This window comes from Anoplopoma fimbria, chromosome 19 (genome assembly GCF_027596085.1).
Source record: "Anoplopoma fimbria isolate UVic2021 breed Golden Eagle Sablefish chromosome 19, Afim_UVic_2022, whole genome shotgun sequence".
In the NCBI taxonomy this organism is placed as follows: Eukaryota; Metazoa; Chordata; class Actinopteri; order Perciformes; family Anoplopomatidae; genus Anoplopoma; species Anoplopoma fimbria.
In genome coordinates this window covers 10646616-10660395 of record NC_072467.1, presented here as the reverse complement: position 1 = coordinate 10660395, position 13780 = coordinate 10646616, and the positions used below count along the sequence as shown (strand labels likewise).

At 41.3% G+C, this 13780-nt stretch overlaps 1 protein-coding gene across 1 annotated transcript in view; it reads left to right on the top strand.

The window, feature by feature from the left end:
- slc45a3 (solute carrier family 45 member 3) overlaps positions 1-13093 on the top strand; it is a 33203-nt gene extending 20110 nt beyond the window's left edge. The window contains exons 3-6 of the mRNA XM_054620584.1: positions 4583-4773; positions 4876-5539; positions 9235-9500; positions 9593-13093. Coding sequence (XP_054476559.1) covers positions 4583-4773; positions 4876-5539; positions 9235-9500; positions 9593-10012 — 1541 coding nt within the window. The 3' untranslated portion in view covers positions 10013-13093. The remainder of the gene's footprint in view (positions 1-4582; positions 4774-4875; positions 5540-9234; positions 9501-9592) is intronic.
- Positions 13094-13780: the final 687 nt, after the last annotated feature.

The window sequence follows — 13780 nt, the reverse complement described above, 5'->3', positions numbered from 1 at the left end:
CCATCTTTGATAACGGCCGACGCCATCTTGAATTTTTGCAACCGGTGAACGGAAGTGACCATGTTTTGAATGCAGAGGAGTGACGTAGAGACTCAATATATGGCTCTGGTAGAGGCAGTGACCTGTTTATCCCAGTAAGCCCGCCCTCAAGCATACTCCGCTTTATGGTCTATTTTACTCTAAATGGGAGCATCATTTACTAAATGAACATCATGCTGTATTGAAGAAGACTTGAAACTAGCGTTTTAGACCATAAACTCATGTTAACAATGTTTACTGAGGGAATAAATCAAGTAAGAAGTAGTGTCATTTTCTCGTAGACTTCCATAAAATCAGATTTAAATATATTTACAGAGTAGATCTTTGCTATAGCTAATATTATTAATTATAGCCTAAGCTTAGTTGCAATGCTTGTTCCTTAGGCTTTTACTTTAAAAATACATATACATACATTCTGATATGTGTGCTACAGGTGCATAGCGCACACTTCAAGTGGATAAAAGTTAGTAACAGCAATCTAATATATTTGACATGTGCTTCAGTCTACCCCGTATGACAGCTTTCTTTGCTACACTATTTTATGTAGTGTCTAGTGTTTTTATTTTGAATTACAAAGAAATCTGTTGAGAGTTACTCTGACTCGCCGGATGTAGACTGTGGTTCTAGGTCACTCGGCATTCTCCACCCCTTCCTCTAACTGCGTTATCTATTTTGCAAGGGCAACTTTGCTGCATCCAGGGCTTAGCCCCACCCAATACGATTGTGATTAGTTTAGAGAAATCCAGAAAGCCAGAGTGTCCCGTCCCCCCCCCCTATACCAGAATGTTAATGTGTGGAGCCAGGTCCATAACTAGAAAAAGCAGAAACATTTGGGACAGGATGTGGACGGACAAATACTGAAACTCAAAAGAAGCTTTGCCTGTAGCAGCACTTTAGAGGCATCGTAACCCTGTTGTTAAAAACACCACTCATTCGTAAAATGTGCAGGAGGTTAGAATGCCACTAAGTCTGTGCTCCACTGGAATTACACTTAAAATAAGGTTGCACATGCGTGCCACTGAAAAGTTGAAGTGTAAATTGACTTAAATTTATCAAGAAGCATGTGTTTGCTTCTGTCTTTTCCTTAGGGAAACTTTTTAACAGGTTTGTCAGACATTTTCGCAGCATTATCTCACAGTCGCTAAACTTCAAAGTATTACACTGCTGTTGCTGCTGATCCAAAGAAACATCTGTATTACTGGAAGCTAGTTTAAAAGCACCTGTTGAAAGAATGACACAATTTAAGCAACACTGACACCACCAATTGCACTACAGTACAATCCATAAAATACCAGTTTTGTTGACACTGTGTCAGGGAGGCTTTGAGTTTGTAGTGTTTTTTTTTTTTTTTTCAAGCTGTGAAAATGTTTATAATGTAATGCAATCCAACACACCACAAACTACAGCCTGACAAATGAGAGCACTGCAGTGTACTATGAATCAGTGACGGCGTTAATACAAACATAACATTGTAACCCTCCAATCTAGGGGGGGTGTTGATGCGTACACTTTTTAAATACATGATTCAAAACATTTTACTGATGTCATTTTTTTGCATTGAAGTGCGCCATTATATCCAGGAAATCTGGGAAGAGCCATGAAAAGTAGTAATTTGGCTCTGTGGCCTTGTACAGCAGAGGTTACACACATCGCAAACTAGAGCGAATGTGCAGCTGATGACCGATCCACTATGTCTGGCTAATTTATAATTAAGTTACTGGTTGTGTGTTTGTGCCTTTAGTTACATTAAACCTTTCAATCTGTACCTTTTTCCTTTCTTAAACCATTTCAAAACTCCCACTAATGGAAATGTTAAGACGGACAGGTTTGTTTCTTGAAAAAGGTCAGTCATCATGAAGCTCCCAAATTAGTACCATCAGCTGTATGGTATATAGTTGCACACTGTAACTCAGTTTACTTGTGCGTAATGTGAATAGTTGCATTATCCTAGCCCAAATGGCCTTCACATGGTCTTCACTAAAGGCTTCTCTTTGAGATATTGTCTTGTGACTATGCAGATGATAAATACAATTCCACCAAATCAAAAGGCTCCGTGTGGATGACAGAAGTGACTATTCAAGTATAGAGAACAATATACACTTCTACTCCTCCGTTTCTGTAACAGCTGCTGGTGATATGGAGAAAAATGAATTCATTGTAGGGCTCCTCCCAAACAGCCTTCACTGTAAGCCAGTCTGGAAGTGGCTCTCAACCTAATTCTTATCTCCCTGTATTATAATGGAGTGCCTGAGTGTTATTTGAATGAAGATAGATATTGTGTCTTGGGAGGGTTAAAGCCAATTTCCCCGAGCAGTAGTGTCAGGTTCTCTGAAGGCAGCTTTCTAATTTATCTAATAGCCATTTGTTGGCTGCTTCATCCTCCAGTTGTTACTTCCTTTCTCTAGTGTCTTCTCCGTTAGCGGAGAAGACACTAGAGAAAGGAAGTAACAATACTCCATACTTTTACGTTTCTCTTGCTATTTCAAGCATATTTAGGTCTGTATTTAAGTAACAAAGCACATTGAGGAATGTGACACATTTTATATTAACTGCGATCATATGTGTGTCTGTTAGGTTAGACCACAGACTGATTTGTGTGAGCGTAAGGAGAACTGTAAAGTAGCTTGCTTTGTTTTCAGAGTCTGGAAAGCATAGATATATTGTCCCTGAGGAGTAGGCCATTACTTTACATAAGACATCACAATAACAACATGAAACATCTTTAAAAAAAACATGGCAGCCTAAACAACATGGCAGCATAATTAGAATGCCAAGTTCTAAAATGTTTGTGTAGTTATTGCACATTGTTGACAAGCTCGATGGAGATTGGAACAAACAAGCTTCAAGCGGTTTGATTTGCACTTTGGCACATGTCAAGTCTTCCTCCGGAGGGCAGTGGTCCGATTCAGAGCAGTGGGGATGTTGAGAGTCTGCAATGATATTTATGCCCCTGCGGTGGCGAAAGCGTGGCCGGAGAGGCATTATGTTTTCGTGTTGTCTGTATGGTCCCTTTTTTTTATATATATATATACAATATCTCATGAACAGGGAATTTCTTTAAATCTGACAAAAAAAACATCCACCTGGACTAAAAGAATGAACTGATAAAATATTGTTGGTGAAAGGTCACTGTGACCTCATTCTCATGAACGCTATATCTCAGGAACGCCTTGATTGATCGTTTGTCCAATTACCTGTCATGTATACAGCACCTGCCCTTTTCCAAATAGTTTTCTCCGATAGTTCTGAGTATCTAACCATCTGGCGATTCAGGTTACACTGTGACCTCACACATTTTTTTGGCCATAACTCAATAATTTATTTACGAATGATGCGTATTTCACACAAATGTCTAAAATGAAAAAGTTACATTTAGACAGACATGGATGTAATCTGCATCACTGGTTGGCGGAGGCAAACAACCGCAAGGCGGTACTTCCAGTTGTTGCTTGTTTCATGCTGCTCGAACAGGCTCTGTATGTGCTTATAGTCATTCATCCATATTACCACTAATGCTGATTTGTGCATGCTGGCAGACCTGCTTTTCAGGTGCAGTGTGAAGTTGCCAAACTATGCTGTAACTCCGTATCTAATGACCACGATCTGGCTGCTCTCTGCATACAGCCTACATCGCATGCTTTGGTGTATCTGTGCGTATCAGTGGGATTTTTTTTATATATTGCAGCAAGTATTGACCAGATACTGTGTGGAAATAGTGTGTGTGAAACTGTAAGTTGTACAGCTGTAGATGGTGAGGATTGCTGTGATGGGCCTCCACAGCTGGAGGAGGAGCAATGTTTTGATGAAGAGGTCCTCGTATTGTTTGTATTTTCTGTTTTACAACAATGGGTGACAGACATAAAATTTGCAAAATGTCTGTGCACAAAGGGCCCTCCTCATGAGAAACGATGAATGTAAACAAAGTTGTGCTAGTTTATAATGAACACTCCACAGGGTATCTTCTTAAATGTCAAACTCACAATGTGAACACCACATGTACCATGGTGTTTTCTAATTAGTCGGATGCGACCACGTGTGGAGGATGAGCTGAGGGTGGGTTAACCCTCAGGCAGCAGGCCATCTGTAGGAACCTCACTATCAGTCAACAATGATGGCATAGAGGCACTTGCAGTTCAGTCCCTGGTAGAGCAGCAGCAAGCAGGACCTGACAGGACCGATAGAAGGCAGGCTGAAAAAAAATAAATAAACACCTGTCAACCAGTAATGTAAGCCGTTGCAAGTCACTAAAGCTGAACAGAGACCCGATCGACACCTGAGTTTTTGAATTGGGATAAATCTGCTTGGAAAGTATAAGTAGAAATGCAATGTGTGATTTAAGGATTTTGTACCAGTTTGATAAATGTGTACGTTTTTCTGAAAGGGAAATACCTTAATCCTCCAATGCAGTCTGTTTCAAAAATGTCTGAATTTTTCTTTTTCTCTTTGTCCACATTCCCTGACTCTTTGCTGTTTGTCCTCTACATATTCTTTCTTTCTTAGTGTTGTCTCTGATGGCTTCTGTGTATTCCTGCTCTGTCCACAGGTATTGGTCCAGTGCTCGGCCTCCTATTCATCCCTCTGATTGGCTCTGCCAGCGACCACTGCCACAGCAGTTATGGCAGACGACGGCCCTTCATCTGGCTGCTGTCTTTCGGAGTCCTTCTGGCGCTTTTCATCATTCCCCACGCCGACATACTGGCTGCACGCCTTTCCTGGGGAGGCCGCACCTTCCAGGTATGATACCTGTTTATTGTTTGTGATGTCATCATTTTGGTGAATTCTACCTACAAAGCACACCAGACAATAAATGAACGTGTGTTCTACCATTTGCTACAGGTGGGCTTCCTTATCGCTGGGGTGGGGCTCCTTGACTTTTGTGGACAATTGTGCTTTACACCACTGGAGGCTCTTTTGTCGGACCTGTATCTGGACGAGGAGGACTACAGCCAAGCTTTTGCCATGTTCTCCTGCATGATCAGCCTGGGAGGCTGTGTGGGCTATCTGCTCCCAGCACTGGACTGGAGTCGTAGCATACTCTCTGTTTACCTAGGAGGCCAGGCCGAGTGCCTCTTCTCCCTTCTTATCCTCATCTTCACCTCCAGCGTGCTCATCACCATGAAGGTGTCTGAGGAACCCTCGTGTGCCAGCAGTGGCTCGGGGGGGTCTGGATCTTTACTGGATTCGGGAGCCGGTGCGATAGAGGCCGGCCGGTGCGGCGTGCCGCGCTCTTGCTGCTACCTGCTGAAGTGCAACCTGAGGTTGCTGAAGTCTGGACCCTTGATGTGCCTGCTGAGAACATGCTGGTCCATGACTCCGGCCATCTACAGGAGCTACTGCCATGTACCGCGGGTGATGAGGCAGCTGTGTGCGGCTCAGCTATGCAGCTGGATAGCTGTCATGTCTTTCATGCTTTTCTACACAGACTTTGTGGGGGAAGGCCTGTACGAGGGCGTGCCCCGTGCATCACCAGGGAGTTTGTCCAAGCAAAGATACGATGAAGGTTAGAATTCCTCTTTATACAATATAATATTGTCATGTGTTATGTGAGTCCATTCATTTGTCTCCAAAAAGGAATTTGTCTTACTATCTTATTGAGGTATACACACTACACATTTTCAGAGGGTCGGTGATTCGATACCCGGCTTCGGCAGTCGATGTGTCCTTGGGCAAGACACTTAACCCCAAGTTGCTCCCGAAGGCTTGCCATCGGTGTGGACTGGATGTTGCATGAATGTTAGTTAGAGTCTGATGGTGACACCTTGCATGCCTGTCATCAGTGTGTGAATGGGTGAATGATATGTAATATACTACTGATTGTAAGTCGCTTTGGATAAAAGCGTCTGCTAAATGACTGTAATGTAATGTAATTTTGAGATTGTGCCTCCATTAATCTTGTCATGTTGATTTTTTTAAATATATCAAAACCAAGAAAAAAACCTAATTAGCGATAGTTTAGCATGACAACATACTTCCGATTCGCTAGTGTGATCGAGACATGTCCTACGATTGTCATCAAGGCTTTAGCTCCACCACCTCTCCATGTAAACTGGCTCAGGGTCCGTCCTGGCTGCGCTGTCTGCTCTGTCACAGCTGGCCAGGATGCACTCACATTCCTTGGGCACAGGTGGAGGACAGAGACAGAGTCTGTGTTCCTGCATGCCTACATGTTTTCCCGCCACCCTCATTTTGGCTCCTGTAAAGGAATAGCACACATTTAAAAAAAGACTAGCTGCTAACATAGACTCCTATGTCTACACTTTACATGAGATGGTTAACGTTTTGTGACACCACTGAACAAGTAGCATATCCTTTGGGTAAGTGTGCTTAAGCCAATGTCATGCCAATCCATAGAATTTCAGGTATTTCTTCCCACCCCTGCTCTTCAGAAATGGTAAACAAATGCAACGGTATTTATCCTTTCCTGTTCCTGCTGTGTAAATCACAGCGATGACACAAATCCTGTTGACAGCTGTATGGCTATATTTTATTGCCATGCCAATGCTTAGCAGTGTGGTTCTACCTAAATATAACCTTTTAGATAGACCAGACTGAATCTGTAGTGTCAGTGGTATAAGAGGGAGACTTCTGTCTTTGGTATATTTTAACAGAGAGTCATTGAGAAAGAACAGTGAAGACGAAGAATGTCACTGAGGTAAACAGATGTGAGACAGATCATCATGTCCATGTTGAGAAGTTCCAGCTGTATTTATGTAGTGGGTCATGTCAGAGTTAAGTGTTTAAAGTCTCTTTTTGTTTACTGTCTAGCCAGACTGACCATCTTACACCATAAGTCTCTTCCTTCTTTTGGCTTTTCCATTACCTCACATTACTTAACTATGTACTTTTCTGCTTCCCTTTTCATTTTATCAATCCTTTCCTGCTACTGTCCACCTGTTTTCTCATCCCATAATCCTCATACTCAACCTCTCCGCTCACACACACCATTCTCTCTCTTTCATTTGACATTTTTATCCCTCCATCCACATTCTTTTCTCCTCCCTCTTTCTCCAACCCAATCTCCCCTCCCTACTTTGTTTACATTTTTACTTTTCCTCTGTCTGTCCTCCCTGTGCTTGCCGGACCACGAGGAATGTCACACTCACAAAGAATTAATGTCAAGAAATCAGCACACAAAGAACGTGTTCATTCAAGTCCTGTAGACGGACAAAGCGCACGATTCTGAGGTCTGTCTGAGCTGCATTTGTTTAATCTGAAACCCAGCGGATGTTATTAAATCACATTTCTCAGCCTGCAGATGTTCCTCTGCATCAAGGTAATCTGCTTTGTCTGTAGTTGCATTACCTTTTTTTTTTCTTACCACACCGTGTTAACAGTAACGGCTTGTCTTTTTGTGATCGTCTTTCCTTCTGGGAATGGTTGCAATGCAAAGTAGTTATATGTGTAGCTTGTACTACAGAAACATCCATTTTCCCATACTGCAGCAGTTCTCCTGTGCACAGATTCAGTAGCATTCTGGCTCGATCCCATATCTCAGAGGGCTTGAATTTCGGTCCTCAATAGCTTCTGTAGTGTTTGTAAAGTGGGCTCGGCAGCTTTGCTTTCCAAGAGTAATATGATCCACATACTCCTTTCACATAAGTGATTCTCTGCTCTGCTGCTGAACTTCTGACCCACACTGTTCACGGAGAGCAAGCTGGGAGATCAGTTTGATAGCAAGCAGAAATAAATAACAGTCCAGACATGTCGTCACTCAAGCTTCCAAGGATAAAATTGGGGAAAAAACGACTTTAATTAAGGGGTGAAATGCATGTGGTTTAACTGGGGACATTATTTAAAATGGAAAAAGAATCCCACAGCGAACAAAATTCCATAGTTGACTAAAATGTTAAAAAAAATTTAGTCATCACTGAAAACGGTTGGAAATAAAAATTTTCATTTTTGCCGTTAGTCCAATGGTAGTTCAAAGAGAGCAAATGCTTGTATGTTTATAATGTACTGGGGAACCACACAAAAAAATATTTTATTTATTTTCATCATTTAAAGAACATAACCTTTACCCCTAGTGGTAGGGACTGTTTCACATAATGGTTTTCTTAAAGGTTTATTTGATATTCAGAGCATTACTATAGCAGCAAACAACTATATCTCTGCAATGTAGAGATATAGTGAAGTAATGTCTACCTGAGCACTGAGAAGTCTCTCTCCTTCTGTGTCTGTTGTAATGTGAGCTCCTCAGTGCTTTGTTCACATAGCCGGGCCGGCTGCTTGTGCCTTTTAGTGCATGAGAGTGTGCCCCACTCCGCTCTGCGCTCATATGGCGCTTACAGCTGATAATGCTGTCTCAACTGCCGGTGATGTCACAGAACTGTAGTGCTCACCCTCGGGTTGTGGTGGATAAAAGTGCCATTATTAGCACCGTTAGCTGTGAGCCGCTCACAATATTCAGTATGGCACATTTTTTGTCTCACATTGCTTTTATGGGTTGAGGTTGTAGTTACCAGATGCAAGATATGGTAGATTACAATAGTAAAACATGTCACTGATATGTGTTCATTAAGACTGTAGCTGGCTGTCAATGTATTTATTTAGGAATTGAAAACATTTTGATGCTATGCAGAATGCAATTTGAATTAATCTTATTTTGCCTAATTTAAATCTGCAACTCTTTCTGTGTCTGAATTTAAATTCTGCCTTGGTCAGGTGGTGAGACCTCATCCAAATACTTGTTGTTTGGCTCGCTGATGGGGCCAGACTCAGGCCAAGGTGCACATTGTCTCAGTAAACAAGGGCCGGCCTGTGCGTGTGTGTCGTTCTCTCAAATTTTTCAAGAATTTATCAAAGGTCAATGCCGTCTGCAACTCTTTAAGTCAGTCATCCCAAACAGTGTGTCTGTGCCCCAGAGTGCAATGAATGTCTCCCCAGACAGTACTTCGTTTTTGTGTTTATGGTCCAAACAGTAAAGTTTTAGCTCATCCAAATAGCTGTAAATGCATCACAGTTTAAAGTTGACATTAGGTTGGCTATGCATGCTGTGCATCTTTCACTAGATGGGCCATAAAAGGAAATGATCAGAGATAATCCAGATGTCAGATAGTTTCTGTACTGACAACAAGATAGGACAACAGTTTGTAACAAGGAAGTCATTGTCACAGCTATGTCACCTACAGGGGATGTCTGAGAGGAGCTATTAGTTTACTGGGCTCAAAAGTGTTTTTCTTTCTTTGTTTCTTTCAGGTGTCCGTATGGGCAGTATGGGCCTGTTCTTGCAATGTGCTACCTCAACCTTCTTCTCCCTGGTCATGAATCGTTTGGTTCGCCGTTTTGGCCCACGGTGGGTCTACATAAGCAGCATGGTGACCTTCACAGTCTCTGCTTTGGTCATCTGCCTGTCAAAAAGTGTGGTCTTGGTCACTATAATGGCGTCCCTCACTGGCTATGCGTACGCCACACTGCAGACTATGCCCTACACACTCACCTGTATGTACCACAAGGAGAAAGAGGTATGTAAAGAGTTAATGACTCTTACACAATGACAGTGTGTTGACATAATCTGTATGATTGATGAGTTGACTCTTTTCTTGTCTCATTTCAGATCTATATGCCAAAAAGGAAAGTCCAAAGCATGCATATAAATGGTATTACAGCCAAGCGGGATTCTTTGTATTTGACTCCTGGGGAAGAGGAGGACAGATTAAACCACAAAACGGGGACTCCCTACGGGCACGCCTTCTTAAGCCAGCCACACATCCAGAATGGCTCATCTCACAGCTCCGGTGGCACGGAACATGAAGAGACCGAGTCGGGGTATGAGAAACGTGGCGTGGGTTTAGACTTTGCCATCTTAGACAGCACCTTCCTCCTCTCTCAGGTTTTCCCCACCCTCTTCATGGGCATGATCGTTCACTTCGCACAGTCAGTCACCGCCTATATCGCCTGCTCCGTCATCTTCGGTTCCATCGCCATCTACTTGGCTGGTCATATCATCTTTGACCAAAAGGATCTCAAAAACTGAGACTTGGATGCAAAAGATGTGGAAGCGATTGGAATCACAAATAATCAATTATTCCTTCAGGTTCCATAGGCGGAACTCAACGATGCACTACCGTTTCCAGAATGCCTTGCTCTAGTACCGTGTGATTGCACTTATAAAAGCTCTGTGTTGGGAAGTCCGTGTCAGGTTATAAGAAAAAGCAGTTTCAGAGATGGGGCAGGTATTGTTACCTGAAGAGTCAACACCAACTGTGTCCTCAGGTCAGGTGTGGTACTCTATTGAATGCAATTGAATTCTATAGAAATCTCTCTAAAAACCTTTTTGTTGTGACATCTTTTCTATTCATCGTCTCCTTCCTCAGGTACCACAAACAGATTTACTGTAGAACTCATCGACCTCATATACAAACCTTCTTAGCTTTTTATGGGTTTTTAAATGATTTCATCCTGAGCTATCTGCAATTTTTAATAGAACAGCCTTTTTGATTCCTCAAAACAACAACATTTTAAAAATAGTGTTGTTTTTTTATAAACTCATCTGCAGCACCACTAAGCCAGTCTGGAGACTAGTCATAATTTTATTGAGACAGGCCTGTCTTTTTTTTCACAAAAGAAGAACGGATAGATAAATGGATAGTTTCTACCTTTTCATAAAAAAAGAATTACAAGTGGGATCATACAAGATAAGAAAAAACGTGCATATTGCAGACATTTCTCATAACACAACAGTTTATCATCTTTCATTAGACCTTCCCTAGCTGTTAAAGGGCCAGTGTGTAGCATTTCGGTTACCTTGCATGGCAGCTGGAATCTAGGGATGTCTCAAGACTAAGCAAAATTACATCTTGTCAGGCTTCAAGTAATGCGTTTGTGTCCGGCAAACCAGTTCATGGATTGATTAGTGTCCTGTGAGTAGCTACCCGTGTGACGCGACTACACAGAGAGACAACTGTTCATTCAAAACAACAATGGGGGCTCCTAAAGATGGAAAAGAGGTTTTCCGCCCTTCTACTGCCTGGTATTCTGTAAGAGTTTGATTGACAGATGGTTCATCCAATCACCTGCCAAATATTTTTTGAAAGTGCCTGCCCTTTTTCCAAACAGTTTCCAATGACCGCCTCTCAGATGTACCATTGTCACAGTGGCCTTCCTCGTTTACCTGAAGGGTTGTTTGCCTGGACTACAGAGCTCCTCCAGAGGCACAGAGGACATTAATCAACAGTCTTCAAATGCTGAGTAGTTATCTCCAGCAAAAGTAAACTGACCTGAGTACATTCAGCTGTACTCTGATGTTAGGCCCCATCTTCTGCTTTTCCCCCCATCTTGTGCAATCTATTAATTAATCAACAGTTTAACTGTAAATATTTTGTGAAACATTTTGCAGTAAATCCCTATGGGAAATTTGTTATGCAACCTGTTGAGGTGAGGTTACCTACTATGGAAGCTGTTTACTGGAACCTGGAAATATTGCATCAAAGGTCTCCTGTCTAACCAAGAATAATGTAGTCTAGTTGAGTTCTCATGTTGTCCAACTATGCTCCTGATCAGGACAGTCATCTCAGGTTAGTTACATTGTTTTAGTGTCCCATCCTGTCCTTTTTAAAGCCACTGATAAAATATAAAAAAAACTTTCCCTGCTGTCTAAAAATTCATGTTATACTATATTCTCAAATGACAATCTAGGACATCCAGATGTGTTTGTTACATAATGTTGTATGTAGGGGGATGTCTGAGGGAAGCTCGCTTCATAGCAACCATTCCTTAAAGACCAAAAAAAAAAGTAATACAGTAAATGGATATATTTGGTTACTGAAAATTATGTGGGAGTAGGCACTGTTTATTGCTGGGTTAAAGGCAGAGTTGAGGTGTGTGTGCGCTGTGTGGGGGGGTACATTACATTGAAGCAGACGGTGAGGGATATGACTTGAGTGTGTGAGGTTTGTTTTTTTCACACCATTCATGATAAACTGTATTGAACGGGCCCATGTGATGCTGTACGTTAAATCGTATTGTGGCCTTCAGTTCAGCTTTTGAAGTTGGCCGGTTGGTGTAAACCATGCTTGTTTCCCAACGGCCAAGTGAGGCAATTTGAGCATTTTATATCCAGGTTGTCTGATCGTACACAAGGGGTGATGAATAAGTCTCCGCAGATACAAATAGTCCTGAAGGATTTTATTTCCTGAGGTGTGCTCAGCATGAGGGAAGTGAAAAACGGCAGAGGATTTGTTTGTCATGTCGACACCACTGCAGAACAGAACTCTCAAGCAACTGCATTATCCTTTTCACCCTGAATTCAACCCTAAATTGTCCAAGAAAAAAAGGTTGTTTTACAAGTGCCTGTACATTTTACAAACTTTTTTGTACATATGTATTTATTTATTATGCCTTTATTACAAAATAGCGCGTATTAAACTATTGGCCTCGTCTCTTTCATTGGTGCAAGGGCGAAAGCTGTTTCTGTGAAAAAGATAAATTATTTGTATAGATGTGGTATAGAAGCATCATCAAACTATAATTTATTTATCATTACCTGCTTTATCCTGTAACTGTGGTAACATCTCAGAGCATATTGCAAGTTAGAATACTCAAAGTTATCAGAATTTTCCACCCTGCATCTATCAGCTGAAAACTTTCTTCCTGTCACACAACTGTGTTTAGATTTTTTTGTTTTTCCTGTTGCAAATCAGAAACCTCATAATTTTTCAATACTGCCTTATCTGGTTCGTATATAACCACTTATTTCTTCTTATCGGAGATCCGTGTTATTGTTGAATTTAACATATAAACACAACAGATATATTTAACTGGATGGGTGGATTTCTTTTTTAGTCCCTTTTGCTCTCAACCAAATGTCTTTTGGATTTAAGAAGTGCCAATGGTCTGACTATTTTAAGGCCAGAAGTCATTGTGTTTTGATGTGATTGATCAGGTTTTTTCAAATTAGTGTTTGTCTCAAGGGTTAGGGTTACATTCACTTGTGTTATCATCATAAATGCAGTCAGCCATATTAATAAGGTGTATTTCATTGTTTGTTATACATCCATCAGATTGTGTATAAAGATGCAGTTACAAAGTAGATTTTATACAAAATAAAATAACTGCATTGTAATGAGATGTCTGTGAGTACATTTTTTTTTTAACACATTCTGCTTCTCAAAATAAATAAAAAACGGATGCATTATTGGTCGTACTGGGAGTATTTAAAATGAAAATACAAAGGGATCTGTTAACTTTGTTTATTTAAATTTTTAAATTTATTAAATCTGAAGTTCATTTTAATTATATTTATCTTACATACACATACATATCATTGTAAGTGTTTTGTAACTAACATGTCTAAAAAATCTCTGGAGTTTGGTCCACAGTCGACTAAGGGCTGAGTGGTTAGAAATGACCTTGGAAATGGTGCCATCCTTTGGAAATCTTGTGGAACTGATGTGTGCAAGAGAGAGAGAGCGCTGCTGCGCAACTGCACCGGTCTCACTGACGCATGTGCATGCTGCTGGTGGCATTATCTATTACATGGAAAAGACGATAGGCTTTCATGTTGCAGGGAATGGCATGCTGACAATGTGTGCCATTTCATGACGGGCCTCTCCAGTTTGCCCCTCATAGTTCTCACGAGTGCACCATGGGAAATGCACGTGTTATGATGTACTGTTAAAAAAAACAACAAAACAAAAAACATGATACTTTATAAAAAATGCCTGTCTGGGCCTCCGTTACCCAACTGTTCTAGAGCTGAGGGGAGGGAGTCGGTGTCTTGCTCAAGGACACGTCAGAAGGGTTG